The sequence below is a fragment of the Macadamia integrifolia genome, chromosome 10, assembly GCF_013358625.1.
Source record: "Macadamia integrifolia cultivar HAES 741 chromosome 10, SCU_Mint_v3, whole genome shotgun sequence".
Taxonomy (NCBI): Eukaryota; Viridiplantae; Streptophyta; class Magnoliopsida; order Proteales; family Proteaceae; genus Macadamia; species Macadamia integrifolia.
Genome location: NC_056566.1, coordinates 30661273 through 30686749, shown reverse-complemented (window position 1 = coordinate 30686749; position 25477 = coordinate 30661273). Strand labels below are relative to the sequence as shown.

Genomic DNA, 25477 nt, shown 5'->3' with positions numbered 1-25477 from the left:
ACTAATACTTCTGTATCTATCTCTCGTTTTTACATAAAATGACTTCGATGCCTTCTAATATATGATACTATTTTATTACACTTCATTGATATGCTCTTCCAAGTGGCTTTCTTCGTAATCAAAATTGATGGGCTCCCCCAACTTTAAAATGCCACAACCTTTTGATTTGGACGGAACTTGGGCTGCGGTTAAGGTTAAGGGTCCATTTGGTCATTCTCCTTTGTCGCCACTCGCCGGGTCATTCAGGACTTTGGGGTGGCTTACAGAATCGACGGTTCAGATCAACCGAGTGTAGCAGCTCAAATAAACCTCTCGCGCCTGAAGGCCTGTCGATTCTAGCCCGTTCCTTAGACCTTAACTCCTTACTCGACCCTCCTCACTCACCAATTCAAATTCTCTGCTAAGTGCGCACTGGTCACTACTGACTCACCACCACTACTCCCTTTTTACGCTCAGAGCTTGGAAGCTCATGCAGTTGAGAAAGAAATTGCAGAATCAGAGAGCGGGGAAGCCCGAAACCGCATAAGGAAAAACCCTAAGACATCGTTAAACCTCTCTTAAACCTCTCTGCGTCATTTCGTCAGTTATGTTCTCTCCAGCGACGAACAAGTCCTCCTTCGGCCATCAGAAAGGCAGACATCTAGGGCACGCAGCTCCGGATTCTCCTTCGACGCCCTTCTCAACTTCTTTTGAAAACCGGCCGAGCTCCGGAACGCCGGCTCCGTGGACCTCTCGGTTATCTGTTTTTGCAAGGTATGATACTTCCAGCATTTCCAATATTATAGGGTGTTGGATTTCCATTAATGTTGAATGCTTGCTTCATTTTATAATTTACTGTAATCAAACAGAGGTCGTTGTAGGTTGTTCTCACTATCGTGACTGATATGAGAGGCCTGATCGTATGTGTAGTGGACGTAAGTTTCCCTTGATTTTGGCGGTGTCCTGCTTCTGGATTTTACTAATGTTTGTCTGGATTATACGATTCTGGTGACGGTGGTGAAAGTCTTTCTAGAGTTAGAATCCAAATGTTTTTACCTCGATGGTTTGCCTGGAGAATCTTATCCTTAGTTTATGTTGGTGGAAAGTGAGGAAGGAGTACCAGTAAGGTTACAGAATTGAAAACTTAGTTGTGGTTATACAGTATGTCTAGAATCAGTGATCTTAGATCCCAGTGGTGTGCATGGAGAATGTGTTGCTTGCCAACATTATCTTAAGAGACATGTACCATGTATTTAAGTGTTAGTTGAACAACGGCTGAATGGAGACGTTGGAAGTGTTTGAATGGGTATGTGTTTCTTAAGTTCAGAAGATTTGTTGCTTAAGTTTAGGAGTTTTAACGTTCCAAGTACTTTCTCAATGGTAAGTATTTGTTTGACTCTTTCCAAAAAGAGTCTTTGTGAAGCTATGTGTAAATGGTCAGGTGTCTAATAATGGAGATATCCAGATTTTTTTTATCAAATTATAGAATATTGACTTGGAGGCCAGTTTCCCTTGAAGTAAACTAAACATACTTGCTCCTCTGTGCATATCTTTTGTTCTCTAGTTGCCAACTTCCCTTTTTCCTTATTCCCCAAAATTTATAACACAATGATATTAAAGCAGGCAATGGGCTATCCACATGTTGATCTTTGGCTTTTGGACAAGAGTGTATTCTCAAAGAGATGCAAGCATGATCGAGTTAAGAGTTCCCATAGTCGCAAAGGGACATGGTTGTCCTAATGACCACGTCAACTATGCACCAAATATTTTTTTTGGGTTCTATCGCCCCTAAGCTTGCCAAACTAGATTTTCCTCATTTCAAAGGCATGAAAGATCCTACTAGTTGAATTTCAAAATTTCTTTAAGTTCCGACACACCTTGGAGGAGGAGGAGGAGGTGTTGTTGGCGGCATACCACCTCAAATGCAACACACAACTATGGTAACAATTGTTGAGGGGGAAGAGGATTTTGTTGCATTGGGAGGCATTTTAGCTGGGCCTTAACTCATGATATGGTCCTACTAACTTCAATGATTTCCTTGGAGACCTCACAAAGCTGAAATAGATGGGATACCAAACCCAATTTGAGGAGCTATAAATCCGATCAGAGAAGTTGTCTACCAGGCAACATGTGAGTTGCTTTGTCAGTGGATAAAGAGACTCCCTTAAGGTGGATGTTTAGGCACTGTAGCTTGTATCACTCTTTGCAACAATGGGTTGAGCACGACTTTGAGGCTAGATATCTACCTCAAAGGCGACTTCCACCCCATGATGTTAAGAAGGCTCCATGCCTCCACCATCCAACAAATCATCAAATGATCAACCCATTCAATAGTTTAGTGTACGTAGCCATTGCGGTGCTCGCCTTTATTTATAATCCAATAAGTAGAGTCTTGGTAGGAAACCTACTGAGATTTAAACACCTCATTAAAATCTAATTAGGAAACCAAAAACAACTCTAACTCGACTCAACCCATAGCACGATGGGGACACTCCCCCTATTATGAGCATTCTTTAACAATGTGGATATAATTAAAGATATGTATGAGGGTGTGGTGACCATAGTTGTCAAGGCGTCGCTTAGGCACTGCCTAGGCGTGCACACAATTTAGTTGGGGTCTAGGCGACTGCCGCCTAAGTGCACTATCGCCTTAGTGTAAGCCACAACACTTATTTATGTCCAATATAATAGGTTTTAGTTGGGTTTTGGGCACTTTTGCCAAAGAGCATTGTCGCCTTAGTGTTACACAACACTTATTTATGTAAAATATCATTTAAGTAAATGGAAACCAAGATATTCATAAATAAACAAATACCCCCTATTGAATCCAATAATAATAGTTGAAAATCAAATTCCAAAAAGATAAAAAGTCAACCCCCCTAATGTAGAACTAGGTTGAAAAGTCAAGCTTAATCCCAATGCCACAGGACACTCTCAGAGAACACACCAACATCAAGGCACCAATAGTATAGATCAGATTAGAATACAAAAAGGAAACAAATCTGGAAGAAAACAAGGCTATCGATTCCAATAATTGGGGTTTCTGTAATTAGAATATAACCAACTGTAAAGGGAAAGTCAAATGCTGAAGTAGTGTTAGAACATATGATAAAACATGAACAACAATCATCATAGAAATCAGAAACAAACCAGACCTATTTATTGATCTCAGAAAATAAAATGGATTAGGTCAAAATATCCAATTGGACAGAACTGTGGGTGATTTGTGTAGCAAACCAACCAGTGGTCCGATGGGGCCCAAACTGAGGTCTAACCACCTTCAGATGAGGCCTAACACTCAGCCAAAAGATTGGGATAATCAGGTGGTTGAAAGCCCTTGAATCAGGGACAGATTGGGAAATAAGAAAGAGTGTTTCAGAACTGGAAAATAGAAAGTATTGCAGATAAATAGTGTGGTTTACCTGGGATGAACTGAGATGGAATTTGATAGCTTGGAGTGCTTGAAGACAGTAAGGTAAAAGATAATTAAATAAAAGATGAACTCTTGGGCTTCCCACCGTAGAGAGCCAATTGGATCAAACACCAGTTCCATCAGTGTTGATCAAACACAAGGCAAATCTCCATGGAGAAGGCAGTAGCAACTACAACAATTGTTTTCGTCAAATCATTCCGAGCTTTAGGAGCCTCCTCTTCTTTATTTATAATGTTGATGGTGGATGGAATTACAAAATAGAAGGTTCCTTAGAAGGAAACCAATACTTACTAGAACTGAAATTATGAACCAATTGAAATTAGAAACTAGCTGAAAAAGGAAACTAAGTAACTAACTACTAATGACTTGACTCAACTAATAACTTAACTCTTAAGAAAACAAATACAACTTAAATTGAACCTAACTATAGAGGAAACTAATGTAAAAGGAAAGAAATCAATTAATCCTGCATGCAACCATTATACCTCTAGTTTAGGCCCATAAAAGTGGCCTATTACACTCAAAACACATGGGATCAAAGGCCTATGGAACCCAACCCTAGGCTTATTGATGTAGATAAGTCACTTGGGCTTATTTTATTGCAAATAAGCCTTGGGTTGTGTTATGTATGTGTTGGGCCTTTGATCCCATGGGTTTTCTTTGAAATGAGCCACTTTAATAGGCCTAAAATATGGGTAGAAGGTAGGAAAATGGGATTTTATTCATTAGTTTAATTAGTTGCTATTTAATTCAATAAAGCCCCATTAGGCCATTAGTTGGTTGTAAAGTCCTATATGGACTATTAATTAGTTAGTCCTACTCCATGTTGGAGTCATAAAGTCAAGTCCCAGTCCTATTTTGAATTCCTAGTTGTAGTAGGAGTGTCTAGTCCTATTGGGAAACTAGCTCCTAGTTGTAGTAGGAGTATCTAGTCCTATTGGGAAACTAGCTCCTAGTATTAGTATGATTGTAAACTTCCCCTCTATAAATAGAGAGGCATATGTACCATTATTAGACAGATTTGAATGAAAGAACATTTACATTTATGAAAGAAAGTTTGCAACTAAATGCTTAGAACAGCTGAGATAGCTGTGGGTGAGAAGCCCAGGCTGAGATAGCCACTTCCTTTATTCTCTTTCACCCTTCTCAACCCCCCATCCGTTTTATTCTTCTTTTTTTATTTTATTTGTTGTAATATTCAAGAGGTATAATTCAGATTCTGATAAAAGCCTACAGAAATCAGAACCGATTAGCAATCCTAGTGGGAATAGAGAGAGATCGATCTCCTCTCTTTCTCTATTCTGTACTCTGTTCAGCTAGGTCTTCAATCAAGGTATTCCAGGCCTCATAAGGGTCCCACGATCCTTACCTAGTCACTGTTGGAAGCATTCAACTGTTGTTCTGGAAGGTTCTTCTCAGTTTTCTCTCCTAAGTCAGAAAATCAAGAAAGCTTGTAACTTCACAACCAGCGGTCAGAATCCTCTCAACTTTGGGGGTTTTTGTACCCTCCCTAGGGACTATTTACGCCCAAGAGTGCAACTCAATCGGACTCCTACAGCTCTGACCGCACCTCTCTCTCTCTCCAGCTCTATAACAGGTCTTTCTCTCTCCTATCGGGTTGGGTTTTGGACTGGTTTTGCTCCTGTATGGGTATTGTATCCTTGGGGGTTTATTTGATGGTCTTATTTTCTTGTTTCCTCGTCCTATTTGTCTTGTTTGGGGTTATAAACTGCTAGGGTAGGTTCTTGTAATCTACTCATGCACTACTTATTCCTAATAAAACAAGCCTATTTCGGTGATGAATCTGCATCACCCCCCCAGTCCAAGAATAAAAGTTGGAGTTTTTGTTTTAGGGGTGATTTTCAACTTTCAAATGCTTGCGTTTTTCACAATTATAAAAATTTCATTGATCTTATCATGATAAAATATTGCTAAAAACCAAAAGTGCTTTAAAAGAATCTTTTGTTTTGATGTCCATAAAATCATTTTCATTTAGGCGATTTTAACCGCATTCAGGCACTTTAAAATAAGTTTGACCATAACATAACTTTGTCATTACAACTTAGATTTAAGTAATCTTAGACTTGTTGGAAAGCTGGTTTTATGTTCTACCTAATACAAAAAATATCATGTAATAATAAAATCATTTGATCAATCAAACTTATTAGAGAAAAGAATATTTATCTAAATGTTGATTTTTTATGACGTAATGTTGATTTTGGATGACTTGATGTAGCTTAATGTTGATTTTTTATGATATAAGGCATATGCAACATACTAAATAATGATAAAAAAAGAGGAAATATAAAAAATAATACATGGTCACCTAGGCAGACGCCTTGTCGCCTAAGCGCTTAGGCACCCCTCCACAGCCTTGGGTCGCCTCATCTCCTTGACAACTATGGTGGTGACTAGTGTGAGAACTTACGAGGTCAATGTATTGAATTCCCAATTATAATTAGGTTACATCAAGGACCGGCTTTAAGCCTTTATTTGTTTGCAGTTATCATGGATGATTTAACCAGGAGCATTCAAGTGGAGGGTCCGTGGTGTATGCTTTTTGCTGATGATACTGTGCATGTGGATGAGACGAAAACAGGGTTTTGCGTTAAGTTGGAGTTATGGTGATCAACCTTGGAATTAAGAGGTTCTGAGATAAGCAGAATGAAGACGGAGTATATGATGTGTTCTGAGATAAGCAGAATGAAGACGGAGTATATGATATGTAACTTTAGTTACACTAATACAAATAGCGAAATAAAAATTGAGGAGAGAGATAATGCAAAATGATTTAAGATATATGGGGTCAACCATAAATAAAGAAGGTGATATAGAGGATGATGTTGTATAGAGAATTAAAATGGGTTCGATGAAGTGAAAAGGAGCGTTCGAAGTGTTGTGTAATCGACAATCGACGTATTCCTTTAAAGGTTAAAGGAAAATTCTGTAGGACAATTATACAATCGGCTATGATGTATAGGGTGGAATATTGACCAGTTAAAATGCACCATATAGATAAGCAAGGTGAAGCAGAGATGAGGATATCGAGATGGATGTACAACGAAACTCAGAAGGATAAAGTAAGAATGACCATATTAGAGATGATTTGGGAGTTGCCCTGATACATGATAAGCTCCAAGAAATTTATTTGAGGTGGTATGACCATGTTCAACGGAGGCCTTAGGATGCGCTAGTAAGGAGTGACCAGGCCTAAAATGACCATAGGAGAAGAGGAAAAGACATGCATAGTTTAGGTCTTGTCTCAAGCTTGACCTCGAATAGAGCTGCTTGGAGGGCAAGGATCCATGTAGACAACCCCATTTAGGTGGGATTTTACTGAATAGTTGTTGTGTTCCTTTCTTTTTACTATTTTTATTAATATTGTGTCTTTGCAAAGATCTATGTAGCTGACCCCATTTAGTTGGGATAAGGCTGAGTTGTTGTTGTTGTTGTAATTACAAAATAAACCATAAAAGTACAATACCCTAAATTTCCTACTAAACCAAAACCCAAATTGGACCTGGTTCATCTCCGTCTGGATTCCCAAACAGGTTCGGCCCAGTCAAAAGAACTGCTCCTGCATATTCAGAGCAACCTTAGAGATGAAGGAACTGGTTAGATTATGCATGGAAGGGGAGGCTGTTGGCCTGTGGGCCCATTGTGAAGGTGTTCTCTTCAAGAATCGTAAATATATTTGAGTAAGAACTCTCCTTTTCTCTCTCAAATCATTTATGAATTTCACTCTAGCACTAATGAAGATCTTCAGAAGACATTGCATGTCTGTCAGGTTTTTTTATTGGAAAGGGATGGATCAGAAAATTAGAGGGCATATCTGGTGGTGTGATGTATGCTGATGTCACAAGTTAGAGAACCCACTGGCTAGCGGGGTTAATTCCAATGCAGTCCCTACCTATTCCTACGCAAGTATGGGCTGATATATCTATGGATTTTAGATGGGGTTACCTGTTTCTGTGGGGAAATTGACCATCTTTGTCATTGTTGGTAGGCCATCAAAATATGCCCTTCTCTCGCCTATTTCACATCCATATACAGCCCATAGTGTAGCACATGAGTTCTTTGAATAATTTTTCTCTTGTACCATATGGAACTGACTTTAATTTCAGTTCTTCCTATCATCCTCAGACAGAAGGGCAAACAGAAGTTGTTAATCAGATGGTGGAAGTGTGCTTGAGTTGTTTTTCAAGTTCCCAAGTCCCGACCATGAGTAGGAATCTCAAACTGCCACCATGTTTTGATGGTCTTTCCAAGTTTTACAAAGGATTGGACCTGTGGCCTGCAAACTTGACCTGCCTGTTGATGTGATGGATTATCCCAAACTTGTTATGAGGTGGATTATCCATTTGATGTTTAACCAGACAGATTCACAGGAAACATAAGTTGCTAAAACAATTTCCCACCTTATTCAATGATTGAGAATTAGATGAAAACTAGCACCACATGTCCTTGATGAAAACAAATGGAGCAATGGACCATCCATGCACTTCTTATAGCCACATTTGACCTATCAATTCTGTGATCCTCACTAGTACTTCTTTTCTCCCTTCCCTACCAACATAAACTAAGGTAACATTCTGTTATGCCATGGTTTCTACCTCTCCCTCTCCTACCGTGTGGTGCTATTTTGAGAATATGAAGAAGGGAAGTTGGCGGCTTGAAAAGATAAGAGATGCACAAAGAAGCAGGTAAGTTTGGTTTATTTCGAAGGAAACCACCCTTAAGTCAGTATTCAATAAATTGATAAAATCCTGGTCCTGGATATCTCTCCATTACTAGACACCTGGCCATATATACTTGGCTTCACAACGATTCATTTGGAAAGAGTTGAACAATCTCTTATCGGTGAGCAACTTGGAACGTTAAACTCCTAAACTTAAGCAACAAATCTCCTAGAATTAAGACATAATCCATTCAAAAACTTCCAACGTCTCCATTCAGCCTTTATTCATCTAACTCCTAAATACATGACATGGGTCTCAAGATTTTGGCATAGAACAGCTCCCCCCCAACCCTTTTTTCTCTTAGATTCTACCTTTGTCCTCAAGGGAAACATCTGGAAACCAGAGCCTCAAATCCTCGATGACCTCCCATATGGCATCTGCTGGAGAGAGAATCTTCTAACAGATAAATGTTTCATCCTTCGGGCCAAGATGGCTTGGGGAATTAGGACTGGTGTAAGGTCTCTTTTGTTCATATCTGGTAAAAAGGGATGAACTTGGACTTCTGCTCCCAATTTCTTCTATAAGTTGGACACATGCACCATGGATATATTTTTGCATCAACAGGTAGGTCAAGTTTGTAGGCCACAGGTCCAATCCTTTGTAAAACTTGGAAAGACCTATCAAAGCGTGGTGGCAGTTTGAGATTCCTACTCATGGTCGGGACTTGACAACAACAACAAGAAACTCAGCCTTATCCCAATTGGATGGGGTCAGCTACATGGATCCAATAAAAAAGGCAACAGAATAGGAAAAAAAGTCCACATAAAGTTGGGGGAGGGGAGAAGTGAAAGGATGACAGATGAGAGTAAGAGGAAAGAGGCGTAGCCCACACACGTCAGGAGAAGCTCAACTACTTGGGTTGACAACATGGATCTTTGCCCTCCAATATGCTCTATCCAATGTTATAATTGGGACAAGACCAAGGCTATGCATGTCATTCCTCACCACTTCGCCTATGGTCATATTAGGCAATGCCCCTAGCTTTCTTAGCTCCTTCAATCTGAATCAATTCACTCCTCTTTACAGGGGCATCTCCAGGCCTCCTTTGAACATGGCCATACCACCTCAATCGGCATTCACGGAGCTTGTCGTTAATCTGGGCAACTCCCAAATCAGTTATAATATGCTCATTCCTTACTTTATCCTTCGTAATTTTCCCGCAAATTCATCTCAACATCCTCATCTCAGCTACACGTAGCGTCTCTATATGACACTTCTTAACTGTCTAACATTCCTCCCCATACAACATAGCTGGTCGCACAACAGTCTTATAGAATTTTTTCTTAAGCTTCAAAGGGTTACGTCGGTCACACAACACTCTGGACGCACCCCTCCACTTCATCCATCCCACTTTGATTCTCTCTGTAACATCATCCTATATGTCACCTTCTTTATTTATAGTTGACCCAAATATATGAAGTAGTCATTTTGGGGAATTTCTCTCTCCTCGATTTTTAACATATCGTTATCCATTATTGTGTGGCTAAAGTTACACATCATATACTCCGTCTTCGATCTACTAATCATAAAACCTTTTGTTTCCAAGGTTGATCTCCATAGCTTCAACTTAATATTAATTCTTGCTTTATTCTCATCCACTAAGACAATGTCATCGGCGAAGAGCATATACTAGGAGACCTTGTCAAGGATACTCTTGGTTAATTCATCCATGATAAGTGCAAACAAATAGGGACTTAAGGCCCATCCTTGGTGTAACCCAATTGTAATTTGAGAATTCTTTGCCTTAGCATCCCACTGGTCTCACACTAATCACCACACCTTCATACATGTCATGAATTATATCCACATATGTCCTTGACACCTCTCTTTACTAGGACATATCGAATTAAATCTCTAGGAACTCTATCGTATGCTTTTTCTAAGTTAATAGAGACCACGTGGAGATCCTTCTTGTGGGCTCTATAGCTTTCCATAAGCCTCCTCAATAAGTAGATAGCCCTTGTCATGGATCTACATAGCATAAATCCTAATTGGTTCTCTGAGATCTTGGTCTCTTTTCTAAAGTGTACTTCAATAATTTTCTCCTAAAGTTTCATAATATGACTCATTAGTTTTATGCTTCTATAGTTATTGCAACTCTGGATATCCCCTTTTATTTTTGTAGACTGGAACTATAATGCTTCTTCTCCAATCATCTGTCATCTTCTTTGTGGTCATAATACTATTAGACAACCTGATTACCTAGTGTTTTCCACACTAATATTGGGATCTCACATGGGCTTGGTGTCGTACCTGCTTTCATCTATTTCAAGGCTTCTTTAACTTCTGCCATCCTAACCTTACGTATATATCTATGGCATCGTCCAGATTATTCCTACTCGAAGTATCTCCATTTAGTAGGGCACTAATATATTCTTCCCATATCTTCACAATGTCCTCATCCCTAACCAGTACTCTTCCAGCGTCACTTTTGATTCACCTGGTCGAACTCCCTACTCTTCCTTTCTCTTATTTGAGCTATCTTATAAATAACTTTCCCCCCTTTTGTGTTTAGGTTGATATAAAAATCTTCATATTTCTTTTGGCCATCCCCACGATCCTTTTAGCTTCTTTTCGGGCATCAAAATGCATCTTTTTATTTTCAGTATCTTTAATCCTTTGCCATGTCTTGAAACAAACTTTCTTAGTCTTAATGACTGCTTAGACCTCTTCATCTCACCACCACGTCTCCCTAGGGGCCTAGCAATTACCTTTCGTTTCCCCTAGAATTTCTTTGGCTACCCCCTTAGTACAAGTCATCATCTCATTCCACATCACATTGGTGTTTTCCTTAAAGTCCCACTTTCCTTATTTGATCACTTTATCGGTAAAAGTATCTAGGAGCTCACCTTTTAATCTCCACCACCTTATCTTAGGATTTATAGGTTCCCTCTTCGTATTTTTCTGCACTGAAACACATATCCAAGACCTTGAATATATGTTGTGTGGTTAAAATCTCCCCTGGGATAACCTTACAGTACTTACACAACCTTCTGTCTGCCCTTCTTGTTAGGAAAAAATCAATTTGACTGGTATGATGCCCGCTTTTGTAGGTAACTAAATGCTCCTCTCTTTTTGCGAAGTAAGTGTTCACAATGGGAAGATCATAAGCAACCGCAAAGTCCAGGATTAAGGTTCCCTCCTCATTCCTGTCCCCAACTCCATGGCCCTCATGTACATCTTCTTATCCTCTTCAATCCCTCCCAACATGTCTGTTTAAGTCACCTCCAATAGTAATCAATTCATCTTGATTAATACACTGCATAAAGTCATCCATGTTATCCTAAAACTGTCACTTGATACTTTCATCCAATCCTACTTGGGGTGCATAAACGCAAACAACATTTACAACCTCTTTCTCTATCGCCAACTTGATAGCTATAATCCTATCTCCCATTCTTTTGACATCCACCACCTTATTCTTTAGCTCTTTATCCACTATAATGCCCATTCTGCTTCTGTTACTTTGATCTCCCACATACCAAAGAAGTCATCCAGTGGCTTAGCTTTGTTATCCTTCCATCTAGCCTCTTGGATACAAGCAATGTTAATCTTCTCGTCATAACATCAATCATCTCTAGGCTCTTTTTTGTTAAAGATCCGACGTTCCACGATGCTAATCTAATCCTACGCTTCACTTCTGGGCTAGGATCTTTCCTCTCGCATGCCCTTGGCTACTTAACATCGTCTCCGGGCGTCGATATGGCACGTCGCTTGCGGGGGACGCTCTAGCAAAATAAGGCCGAAAAGACATGATACAATGCACAAAAGAGATTAGAAAAACAAAGGATCCATGCATAAAGAGATTGGCTCAATATAATAAAGTGCTGGCCGCCTACCTGACACACCAAAATATATGAATATAAAGATATGCAGTAGGTATGTATAAATAGAAAGGTACAAGGGGAGGGCACTTAACTCATTGTATTTGTTGCTTAAACACATTTCCTTCTATCTTATTTTGCCTTCTAATGACTGAAGTCAACCAAATAAAAAGGAAACAAGTGAAGATAGACTAAAGCTTAATTAGAAGAGGACAAGATAATATGATAACAAAAAAGAGGTAAAAGAACATATACTCCCTAACTTCCCTGAGGACTCCAACCCCAGTCAGAACCAGGAAATCGGACCCTTAAGTAGCGGCATGATGTCGGCCTGCACACTACTAGAGAGACTAGAATAGCGATTGACGCAGCTCGTACAAGGGCAAAGTGATAGAATCTGTGTTGGGGGTATTGCTAAGTCGAGCTACAGTGCTGGTTTGCTAGAGAGAGGACTCAGAAAAATGGTAGGGTTGGTAGGAGGCTGTAGAGAGCGGTTTGGGAATACTTGAAGACAAGATAGGGGAGGTTATTAGGGAGAGAGACTCGGGTGGTATTGGGGTTTTTTTTTTTTTTTTTTTGGAAATAGATTACAGTTACAGGGTTAGGAACTTGGAGGGTCTCGGGTGGCCGAGCCTGATCAGGGAGCAAAGGAAATCGTGAGTGAGATACAGAGAGAGAATAGGGACTGATGGGAGTTATCAGGGATAAGGTGGAGGCCTTGTTGAGAGAGACTCGGGTAATAGTCCCGAAATCAAGTGTTAGGGGGTTTATTTCGAAAATCGATTTTAGTTGTTGAGTTTGTGATGGGTTCAAGGCCAATCAAAAGAGGATAGGAAGGTTGCAAAGAATTAGGGTTGTGGGTAATTAGTAGGGAGAGAGAGAATCAATGGAGAGCTGAAAATCGATTTTAGTTGTTGAGTTTGTGATGGGTTTGAGGCCAATCAAAAGAGGATAGGAAGGTTGCAAAGAATTAGGGTTGTGGGTAATTAGTAGGGAGAGAGAGAATCAATGGAGAGCTATCGACTGAGGGTGAGTCAAGAGATTAGAGGAGGATTCAAAATAATTAGGGGCAGGGCAAGAGTACCGGAGAGAGTTATGACGGAGGAGAAATTGAGAAGGAGAGATGGATTCGAGAGCATTGGATTTTGGGGGTAGGTAAATCAAGGAGAGAAAAGATTGGAGAGATCTATCTACAGAGGGGAAATCGAGAGAGTACAGAAAGATTCCAAGAATCGGGGGTTGGGGGTAGATAGTCAGGGAGAGAGATATTCGAAGAGGGGAGAGAGAGATTCAAGAGAGTGCACGAGAGTAGGGAGAAGGGAGAAGGGAGAAGGGAGAAGGGAGAAGGGAGGATATACTTACCTGGGGTGGAGCCCTAGTCATCGTCGCCTGAGGGGGTGGGGGCGTATCACCGATAGGTAGAGAGCCGTTAGCGGTGCATTATGTTGCTAAACATTTAACTCCATCAAGGATATCTTTGTCATTAATCAATAAAAATGCTTTCTGTATATCTCTCGGTCTTGATCATTTTTCTCTCTTGATGCTTAGTGAACTGATGGCCTGTTCTTGGCATATCATGGTTACAGTGAACCTGTTTAGTTAAATTTCAAATTGGTGATGAATTTTGTCATTGTCCTGATTTGTACATTTTAATGCAATGAAATTTCCTTAGGCTATTCATATTATTGTCGTTCATCTGGTTATCCTTGTGTTGGACTACAATGATGCCAATCTTTAATGCTAAGAAGAGTGACAAGATTACTGTATTGAGTTGACGATTTCCTCTTATAATCGACTGTCACTTCCACCTTGTACCCAGAATTCCACCAGTTAAGAAGACTGAGAAGGGAGTTGATGCAGAGACAATTCAGCCTGTATATGTTGGAGAATTCCCCCAAGTGGTTCGTGATGCTCAAGCAAGTTTTCTGCAGAAGAATGTTCCTGGTTTGAACAGTTGCTTCTGATATGAAATAACCTTTTTCATTTTTAATTTTAATTTTATTTTTTTGGTGGGGGTGGGGATGGAGTTGAAAACTTTAACCAATATGAGTTCCATAATAACAATTTCTTTGGGGAACATTCTTTCTGTATTTTATTTGGCAGGTGGTGCATGGATCTCTGGTGGAATGGACAAAGGTACTTCCCTGTCCTGGATAGTATGTGAAAACCGACTGTTTGTCTGGAGTTATGTATCACCTGTGGCTTCAAGAAAATGTTTTGTGCTTGAATTTCCACCATCTGTCATTGGAAGTGGAGGTATAAGCTCAGAGCCCAGCCATTGTAACAGCTGGATGGTTCGTTTTATCAATTGGGATGGCAGACGTAAGAGCTCAAACAATGTGGTGCAACAATTGAAATCTTTGGGTATAGTTGTGTGTAACCAGAAAACCCAAGCTCTCCTATTTTGGCCAGACATCTCTGAAGATGGAACCGCTCCAGTCACTATTCCTGCTTCTTTTGATGACTCCAATAATTTGAGTTTTTCACCTGGTGTCGGAAAAGCTTCATCATACCGGCAGCAACAACATAATAGGAACAAGGATAGTAATTTGGTTGAACCAAGTTATTTTAACTCATTGATTGCTTGTGCTGTTCCCAATAGAGAGCATGTTTGTATTGCCCTAGCATGTGGCTCAAATGGTGAGCTTTGGCAGTTCCAGTGCACTCCATCTGGTATTTCTCGGAAGAAAGTTTCTCAAAATTTTGATACTTCATCTGCTCAAGGCAGTGATACTGGGAAACCTTTAGTGAGAAAGGGGTACCCGAGGTCACTTATCTGGCGATTTGATTTTCATACCTCCGACATAACAGATAGAGAATTTTTTCTCTTGACAGATTATGAGATACAGTGTTTTACCATTAAGTTGGTTCCTGATCTATCCATTTCAAAGCGTTGGTCTCATGAAATTATTGGCTCTGATGGAGATCAGGGTATTAAGAAGGATCTAGCAGCACAGAAGCGCATTTGGCCTCTGGATTTGCAAGTAGATGATCGTGGTAAAGAGTTAACTGTTCTTGTTGCTACCCTTTGTATGGATCGAATTAGCAGTTCAAGCTACACACAGTACTCACTTCTGACAATGCAATTTAGACCTAGGATACATATATCGCCAGAAAATACTGAACCACCTCGTGAAAGAGTCCTGGAGAAAAAAACTCCGCTACAAGTGATTATACCTAAAGCAAGAGCAGAAGGTGACAATTTTCTTTTCTCAATGAGACTTCGAGTGGGAGGCAAGCCTTCTGGATCAGCCATAATTCTTTCTGGGGATGGAACTGCAACTGTATCCTGTTATTGGAGAAACTCCACAAGATTGTATCAGTTTGATTTACCTTGGGATGCAGGAAAAGTTATTGATGCTTCAGTTTTTCCTTCTACAGAGGAGGGTGAAGAAGGTGCATGGGTTGTACTGACTGAGAAAGCGGGAGTATGGGTAATACCTGAGAAGGCAGTTTTACTTGGTGGTGTTGAACCACCTGAGCGAAGCTTGTCACGTAAAGGAAGCTCAAATGAAGGAGCTGCTGAAGAGAGAAGAAACCTGGAATTTGGAGGCAATATTGTTCCTAGGAGGGCTAGTTCTGAAGCATGGGATGCTGGAGATAGACAAAGGACAATGATAACTGGCATTGTTCGTCGAAGTGCTCAAGATGAAGAATCAGAGGCATTACTCAGGAGTTTGTTTCATGATTTTCTGTTGTCTAAGCAAGTTCACGGCTCACTTGAAAACCTCAGAAACTCCGGAGCATTTGAAAAAGATGGAGAAGCTAATGTTTTTGCTCGCATGAGCAGATCGATTGTTGACACCCTAGCTAAACACTGGACCACAACCAGGGGAGCTGATATTATAGCTCTTTCCGTTGTGTCCTCTCAGCTTTTGGATAAGCAGCATAAACATCAGAGATTTCTCCAGTTTCTTGCCTTGTCCAAGTGCCATGAAGAACTCTATTCTAAACAGAGTAAGATCTGTTGCCTACTTTAGCTTCTCATTTGGGTTACATTTTCCATGTGCGGTGTGTAGAATTTTCATATTCTCTGCTTCTCGTGTCTAACTAGATAAGGCAGTTCCTTCAAAGAACCATAACGAATCTGGACCTTGTGAACAATATTAACCTTCAATTCCATTCTGTGGGGGATATTTGGAGTCTTGGATGTAATTTTTGTTCTTTAACTTTTTCAATGACACCATGGCTTATTAGTCATAAGAATTTGAAGATGAATTTGTCTATAGTTCTAGCATGCACGTTATATTTTGCACTGTAATTGTGATGAGTAATACCCACTTTCTTGATCATCCTTGGAGGAGATTCCTATCTGACCTTTTATACATTCTTTTTTGTTTTGAAATACTGTTCTGCTGTTGTTCTCAAAACTTTCCGATCAATATATGATGCCTAAGACACTGTTCTCCATTAACAGGAGATTCTTTGCAGATTATCTTGGAACATGGGGAAAAACTTGCTGGAATGATCCAACTCCGGGAATTGCAAAACATTATTTGTCAGAACCGTTCAACTGGAATTGCATCTCCATCTAATCCCTCAATTGAAATAGCAGGTTCTCTTTGGGGCCTGATCCAATTAGTTGGTGAGAAAGCCCGCCGAAGTACTGTTCTTCTGATGGATAGAGATAATGCTGAAGTGTTTTACAGTAAAGTTTCTGATCTTGAAGAAGTATTTTACTGCTTAGAACATCAGCTACAATATATAATTGGAGGAGAGCAGCCAGTTATGGTACAGATTCAGCGAGCTTGTGAACTCTCAGATGCATGCACAACTTTAATTCGCAGTGCAGTGAATTACAGACATGAGAACCATGCTTGGTACCCTTCGCCGGAGGGATTAACACCTTGGTGCTGTCAACCTGTTGTCCGTACTGGGCTCTGGAGTCTAGCATCTTTCATGCTGGATCTGTTAAATGAAGAATCTGGGGTCAATTTATCAACAAAATCGGATTTATATTCTCATCTAGAGGGTCTGACTGAGGATTTACTAGAAACATACACCGGTGCTATTACTGCAAAAGTTGAACGTGGAGAAGATCATAAAGGACTGTCAGGCCAGTATTGGAAAAGGCGGGATTCACTTCTGGACTTCCTTTATCTACAAATAAAGGGTTTCGTGGAAGCCAAATGTCAGGTTAATTTTGACCCCCTCCTTTTCTGATGTCTATAGTTTAGATATCTTCTTGTTGTCGATTTATATACCTGTGCATTGATGTTGCTACGGTATGAAATGGACCTATATGTGGGTACCTTATCCACACTGGCATTGAGTTTTTTTTCTAATCAATGTATTGGCCCCTCTGCTGCGAATCTGCGCTTTTTTTATCATTTTCTTATATTATGTGTATCCTTTGGTTGTTGACAATATTCTTTCGGGTCTATTCCTTGGGCTGCATATGAGGCAGAATGTTATCAACTTAGATTGACTGAAGCTCACCTTTTTTTGTACATGCCAAGTAATGTCAATTGGTTAACTGACTAGCATGAAATTCGAAAAAGAAAAATCTACTGTCTTGCTTTCTCCCAAATCTAGGGTTTCCCATTGTCTCTAGTTGACAATTTCTGAGTGAGTGATTAATTACAACACAAGGTATTTATCAATTGAGAGCAAGTGACAAGTGTTTTTTATTGCAATGAACTCTCTGAACTCCTAGCTGTCCATACTATATCCATTTGGCCTTTAGGAACAGACTACAGGGTGAGCATGGGGTAGAATCCAGTATCTGCTGTGACCTTGTGGTTGCAGGCACAGTCCCATCTTTTCCCCCACCCCCAACAAAAGGGATTGATAAATACACACACACAAAAAAAAAAAATCTATAGATTGTTGAAGAAGTCATGATGATGATGAACCATGGGAAGGACATTTTTTTTTTTACTTATAATCTTCTGTTATAGCAGGATTCAGATGAAGATATTGAAGACCAAAGGGAAGTCATTCTTAAGGACCGCTCTTTGCCATTACTTTCCATTGCTAGACGTCATGAGGGGTATCAAACAATGTGGACTATCTGCTGTGACCTTAATGATACGGAACTTCTCCGAAATCTTATGGTATGAATGTTATTCTTCTGTTAGGCATTCATATCACTTTGGATTTTGAACTTTTTATTTTCTAAGCATGTGCTTAGGTTTATCTCTTGGCCCGATGGGGAATGAGGCTCAAATACAGCATGGAGAGATGTTTTCATGCTATATTCTGTGGTTGATCTCCTCTCCATATTGTTTTATCCATCTGATTTTTCATCCTTAACTGGCACAATTTCCTAGTTTGATCTTGATAGTCTCCTTTCTTTTTGCTACCATAACTGGGCATAATCTTCTGTGTATTTTACAGGCTGAGCCTGCTACTTATAATTTAGTACCGTTTCTCTATTTTACCTGACAAACCTAATTTTACTGTTCATGTATGCTATTAATTTTGTATTTGCTTTTTTATTCTCTTTGGCTCTTATTTTGCTATAAGATGCTTTTGTTTCTCTGAAATGTTATGATAATTTCTCTTGTGCAGCATGAGAGCATGGGACCTAAAGGAGGGTTTAGTTACTTCGTGTTTGAACAATTGTATTTGAACCATCAGTTTGCTAAGCTGCTAAGGCTTGGGGAAGAGTTCCAAGATGAGCTAGCTGTGTTTCTAAAACAGCACAAGGATCTCTTGTGGCTTCATGAAATATTCCTAAACCAGTTCTCACCTGCGTCAGAAACTCTGCATTCACTAGCTCTTTCTCAAGTCCATACACCTGTTTCAGTAGCTGAGGAAGAGCCAGATTCTGAGCTGACAAATTTCATGCCAACTCTGAAGGAACGAAAGCGCCTACTATATCTTTCCAGGATAGCAATAATGGCAGGTTATTGTTGCTTTACCTGCTTTTGATTTAGCATATTGGTTTTCTTCCTTGCAAAGTTTGTTGGCTTATACCTTTTCATTTGTTTATTCATTGCCCTTACTTGAATCATGTGCCAAGTTGCCAAATAACAACATCCAATTTCAATTTGCCTCTGCTGTTTATTCCCTAAAAAGTATGAGTCAACTAGGTTCGTGCTGATCAAAATGATGTACTGAAATGACAGATGCCATTGCTCATTAGGTTCATATACTGAGGAAGTGTCAAGATTTGTAGTGCTTAATTACGCATATGGACACTGTTTGGCCCTGTTTGAGTAGGAGGGTTTTGATGGGGTGGGATTATTGTACGGATTTTTCCATTCCAGTGGAAAAGTGTAACGTTTGGATGGATGGGGTAGGAAAGGGTCCAGACAACATTGGAAAATGAGTTTTCCTTGTCTGCTGATGTGGCATTCACCCCACCCACATACAAAGTCCTGCCAAATTGGTAGGAGTTTGTGGGGCGGAAATGTTCAACAGTTCCAAGCCTCCATGCGTCTCTCTCCCTTGGCTGTGTTGGTTTTTGGTTGAACTCTTGGAAGGGTGTTGTCTCTGTTCCTGGGATGTCTTCTTTTTCTTTTTCCTCCTCTTCTTCTTCATCTTCCTCTTCCACCTCTTGCATCCGAAATGGGTTTTGCAAGGTACCCAAAAAAAAAAGGCAGGAAATTGATTTGTAGAGTGAGGGCAAGCTTCATTATTTCTAGAAATATTTCTTTTCCTTTCTTATTATCCCACACTCTCTCGGGCCTCTTATCCTGGTAAAGGGTACGAGAAGAGATGAAGACGGAGACCGGCTTGGGTGATGGGTTTTGGAACGATAAGGATAAGGCCGTGGGCTTTGCTGTCATGGGTGCTCGAGCCTTTGATCTTTTGGCAGATTTCCAGGTCTGCTTCCTGGAGCCTTCTCTGTTTCTGTTCTCTCCCCTCCCACCCAAACAAACGAGGTGGGGTGGGAAGCTACAGTAACTTTTCCTCATCTTTTCATACCGGTTCTTCACCCCATTAGCATGTGGGACCCATGTGTCATACAATCCCACCCCCAACTCCCCTCTAAACAAACGGGCCCTTTGTATTGGATATCACAGCTGTTAGTCCCACCCTTGGCTTTCTCTTTACAAATGTTGTAGGTCCAATCCAAAACCTTGAGCATTAGGTGGAGGGAGCTCATCAAATATATGAAGGAACCAAGGATTGAACAAACCGATGAGTGCAAGAAATCTCCAATGAATTAAAACATGGTAATTTACACCAAATTTGTTGCATGATTAGAAATGGGTAAACCACTGAGATTTAAGTATCTAATATACAATCTTGAATCTAATGTTTGTGTGATGCGTCAAGTGATTGCAATTTGAGCCATTACATCATTTATGTAAGAGTCGTCCTGGATGCGTATATATAGGATCAGGTTTAGTCAACTATTCTCTGGGAAAAAGACAAATTACTATTGCTTCTTTATCAATCTAAAATTTTTCTCAAGGCTTTATTATTCTTTCATTTACTTATTTTTGTTGTAAATTATAAGAGATGCTTTAAAGAATATAGGTTATACATTTCTTATCCTGAACTATGGTTGTTTTCAATGAGATTTAGATACTTTTGAGTTATAAAAATCTGCTATCTTTTTGGTTTAGAACTTTTCAGAATGGCCCACCTTAACAAGCTTATCAAGGTAGCCCAAATCTGTGCCATATGGCGGATCGGATGGAGCCCAAATTATGTATACAAAGTAAAACATAAGGCCCTCTGCTCACATGTAAAATTTCAGCTCAGAGTTTGCCAAGTGGGAAAATAGATGTTTAAAAGTTTAGGACTATGGGTGAGAGCACAGTAGCGGTCGGAGTATTGTAGGTGTGCATGGATATGTATGGGGAATTGGGGATACATACCAATACACGGGAGTTGGGAGTCGGGACTGTGTTTGATTGAATTAGACCCGGAAATTTGGAATTTAAGTAATTTAGATGATCTACTATCTATCCGACGGTCAGAATTGCCGAATCATCATTCCATGTTGCACACTGATAATGGGTCAGTATGATAAGCATATCTAGTCTGGGCTGCTCAAATTAGTTTTTCTCTTTTTGTTAATACTAACTTACTAACTCATTGTCCATATTTGAAAAATCTAATATAGGATCAGTTATAAGATCCAGTGCGTTTTAATTCCCAAAAAATAATTTTAAGTTAAGAGTATAAATGCCGATCTTCTGTTTTCCTTTGTTTATTGACCTTATTAATCTCTACAAAATATCTATATATGATTTGAGAATCCATAAAATCACAAGAAGCTTTTTTTCCAGCTCGAAAGAATCTGTTATTTTTGCAGTTGAAATTATCCACCTTAATTTGTATCCATCCTTCCTATTTGTTAACTAATTTGTAGACAGTTGACATATGATTTACCAGATTCTAATTTTTAAATTTTATAAAATGTGCATTATTTTTATTTTGTTGAATATGAAAAGACATATTAGACTGGTTTTTCTGTGTACATATTGTTGGTGCTTTTTCAAAATCCATGCTAAATTTGTGGATCTTTGATATTCTTTGAATTTCAAATTTTCATAGAAATAGAAAAGAGAAAAGAAGAAGCCTATAATTATGTTTATCAGATAAAGTGATAGACCTTTTCCTGAAGCCACAGCCTGTGACTGGATGGGCTGTTACACTAATACCAGCACTTCCACATTAGTTTTTGAACCAGGATTTTAAAAATTGGATCAGAATCAGCCAATCCCAATTAACACGATTCTTCGCCTATTGAGTTCAACCAAATAAGGCCAAATCAGGCCGAGTCCAACCAATCTGGGATGATTCAGATCAAAATCAATGGAGAACTATCCCATACCCAATTATGAGTTTTTGAACCTCTGGTTTCGAGGCAAGTAAATAGTCAAGCAACAATGAGGGTGTAGTTTACTGAAAAGGACTGTTACAAGTAATCTAGCGATGTGAAAAACCATTATGTTTATAGCGTCCGAAGCAATTATTCAAACTCATACCTGTTGCTTGTAAGCCATAGATTTGTGGTCTGCTTATAATAAACTTCAAAGAATTTTAAAAAAATTGCATTTTTTTATAATTGTCTTGAATATATATATATATATATATATCCATCTGTTGCTTTGTTGCAAATATGTTAAAGGAAAATCGTTCTCTACAGGGTAGACATGAAGATAAATCTATACATGTTCGTTCTATTCTACCATGAGGTATGTGGAGCACTGTATTAATCAATCCCACTGTGGAATAGCCAGGGCAACCCTTTGATTACCCACATGTTAAATGTCAGGAGGCATCTTAATTTCTGTTATGTAGCAGACTGTTTTCCCTGTATTTTGAGTTGTTGAAGTGTGGGAGACTGATTTTTCCATTCCAACAATTGGCTGGACACAGGATAATGTAGAACTAATCCCAAATCAGTGAGATTCAGTGGGAGAACATCTTGTGAAGGGATCATTAGGAAAAGGACAAACCAGAGTAGGGTAAACTTAAATAACTCAAAGAGGACTTGTCTGGTTATGTTCATATTTGGGTCGAAGGCTGGTCTTAACTGAATGGGTAAACCGTGCCAAGTTTGCTTTGAATTTGACATATCAAGTAATCCTACTGGGAGTAGGATAGTTCAAGTTCTTTAGAATTCCAGGACAGATTATGGTTCTAATCAGAATTCAGTTAAGAACTTGAAAAGTTGAATAAACCAATAGCAAAAACAGGAAACAAATGCAAATCTGATTCAGAAACTGAGATTTTTAGAAAGAAGTCTTGAAGTAGGATTTCTGAAATTGTTGGCTGGAACTTAATGATTCAGAACAGAAATAACATCAGTAATAGAATCAGAACAGTATTCTGAACTCAGATTCAAGAAACCAGATCAGTAGACAGTTTTTAAAGAAGTTGACTTTAAGTAGGAAAGCTGAAATTTGGGTAGAAGAGCATTTGAAACAGAACTTTTGAAACCAGAATTCAGAAGAAAGAAACATATGTTATGGATCAGAAACTAGGTTAATAGAATTGAAAAGAATAGCAAAACTAGTATGCACAGGATAGAAAAGAAGAAACTTGATTAGGTGGGCGCCTTAGTTTTGTCCCCTCTCCAACGCCTTGGGTCTCCTAGGCGCTTTGACAACTATGGTTTATTTCCACTAAAATAAGCCATATGGTGTTTTATATGCATTGGAAGAGCTTGTGGATTGGCTATTCGCTCGACATCATGGCTAAACTCAATCATATGTCTGATCATTTGTTGGATCTTTTCCAACCGTCCAAATGTTGGCTGATTTGACTGTGTACTGTATAATGTGATATAATGCTGCTGGGGTAAACTATGACACATGAATATTTGGTGATGCCAGTAACATACCGATGAGGATAGGATGCCAATTTATCTGCCAAATGGCAAACAATACATCCATGCATTTCCATGTAAGCAAACAGCTCCCTATGTAGGGTATAGTTGGGTAAGATTCTGGACTTCTAAAAGCAAAAAGGTGGATCCTAACGGCGAAGTCTGTTGGTATATTTACCGCCCAAATAATTAGCAGCTTAGAAGCACCTCCCAAACATACTCCTAATCTATGAGAAAGTGCAATTTTGCTTAGATAGTTGAAATTTATTTGATATTATATCTTATCTCTAGTCATGGTTTATGTAAGAATACTACCTGTTTAACTTTCTTCTACATTCATCTTGGCTATCCTCTTTATCTATGTTAAAATTGATTGCCTGATACTCCATGGACACCAATACTGGTAATACTTTGGACTCTGTATGCATTCTCACCTTGGCTGCTTAGTGTGATTTGGTTGACTTGGTTCTCACAGAAAGTTGATACGGTTTTGTTTGTTCAGATTCAACTCAAAATTTCTCAAATTTAATTATTGTTATTAGTATATTATTTATTTAGTGGTAGACATTGACTTGTCTTGATCATAGAGCAATATTCCTTTTACTCTTCTGCAACATGCACTACTGATAGATACTCAGTATTTAACAGGAAGGGATGCTGAGTTTGAGAAAAAGACAAAGTGCATAGAGGCAGAGATAGCAATTTTGAAATTGCAGGTGTGTTGTATTTCAAGAAAGCACAAGTTCCCATGTTCTTTTTTTCTCTAGCTGAATCTTCCTCTTCTTAATAGGATCAGCTCATGTGAAACCTGTCCTTACCGACTCAAACCCTAACATGAACCCGTCAGAACCAACCTATCAGGTGGGTGGAGGGGCAAGGGAGACCAGGTCCGGCCATTGCCAGGAAAAATTGTGAAGAAATTAAATTAGAAAAGAGTTTTAAAAAAAAATAGAGGTCATACTAAAAACTCTTGGCATTGACAGACCTATCCAGATCTTGCCACAGGTTCACCAGACGAAACCTGATCCAAACCTGAAGCCTAATTAGGCGATTGTAATATTTATCCCATTAGGAATGGGCTGGTTTCCATTTAACTCATTCAATTGGCATACTCAACTAATCATTGAAAAACTTCTGGAGGTTGTTTGAGTGGGTAACAAAGTACTTGATGTCTCCGCAGCAACTTAACTCAATGCATCTATTTTTCTCTCCTTGCAGGAAGAAATTGGGAAACTTCTCCCTGATGACTTAAAAAGCCAAGTCCTTGGATCGCAGCTTTTTACGCCAGGAGAACTGATTGAGTTGTGCTTGAAGGGTCAAACCCCAATGCTCTCATTACGGGCTTTTGATGTGTTCGCCTGGACCAATTCCTCTTTCAGAAAGTCCAACAGAAGCCTTCTTGAGGAATGCTGGAGGAGCATTGCCAACCAGGACGACTGGGGTAGCATCTATCAAGCATCCATTGATGAAGGGTGGAGCGAAGAAGAGACCCTGCGCATTCTGAGAGGAACGTTCCTCTTCCAGGCTTCATATAAATGTTACGGACCTGAAGCTGCAACCTATGAAGGAGGCTTTGACGAGGTCCTGCCATTGACACAAAATGAACCACAGATTCCAGGGAAGCATGTCGTCTGTTCTGTGGAAGGGATCATGTTGCAGCACAAGGATTTCCCAGAGGCAGGTAAGCTAATGCTGACTGCATTAATGTTGGGTAAGTTGGGATCCGATATGAAAGTTGAAAATTATTCCCCTATGGAGTGATGTACATTTGCTTTTCTTGATCTTGTAGAATTAACAAAGCTTCGTGAAGGAATATATTTGTCATTTTCCTTATCATTGAGTTTTCCTATACCTTCATGTGCATAGAGCAGTTCTCTTAAAAGATATGGGCAGCCGTTTGAAACTAATGGGTGAACTTCTGAGGTGATGATCATGAGACATTTTAAGGTATTCTGGAATTTATTTCTGATTGACAATGGCAGGTCACAGATGACCAGGCTTGTTTACGACGTGCTGGAATGGCTCTTGGACCGGCACTGACCGGCACTGAAGGTTCCGAAATATTTCCACTTGTAAAATTATTAATCCCTTGAGACTTATCTCAATTCTACAACGGTTTCAAAAACTGGGAATCAGATTGATGAATTGGCAGATTCTAGGGTTCTTGAGACTGATTTTGATCCAATTCAGATTGGAATTGAGCCCCAATTCTTTATTTTGAAACGCTGCTACCATCCCAATTCTGCATACAGAGTCCATACCC

The 25477-nt window shown here is 39.4% G+C and overlaps 1 protein-coding gene across 4 annotated transcripts; it reads left to right on the top strand.

Moving 5' to 3' along the window:
- The first annotated feature begins 306 nt into the window (after window positions 1-306).
- LOC122091203 (nuclear pore complex protein NUP133) lies at window positions 307-25121 on the top strand. 4 transcript variants are annotated; one of them, XR_006143844.1, is made up of 9 exons: window positions 307-753; window positions 13795-13919; window positions 14079-15932; window positions 16393-17111; window positions 17876-18031; window positions 18489-18825; window positions 19991-20101; window positions 23863-23930; window positions 24433-24497. XR_006143844.1 is itself a non-coding variant. In XM_042661051.1 (9 exons), exons 4-9 carry the CDS (start codon window positions 14102-14104, stop codon window positions 24973-24975), a joined length of 3654 nt encoding a protein of 1217 aa, XP_042516985.1. In that variant the 5' UTR covers window positions 618-753; window positions 6964-7110; window positions 13795-13919; window positions 14079-14101; the 3' UTR covers window positions 24976-25121. The 4 variants fall into 4 exon arrangements, 3 of the variants coding, with proteins under 3 accessions (XP_042516983.1, XP_042516984.1, XP_042516985.1); XM_042661051.1 differs by lacking the exon at window positions 19991-20101 and adding an exon at window positions 6964-7110 and having other exon boundaries at window positions 618-753; window positions 24433-25121; XM_042661049.1 differs by lacking the exon at window positions 19991-20101 and having other exon boundaries at window positions 314-753; window positions 24433-25121.
- Window positions 25122-25477: the final 356 nt, after the last annotated feature.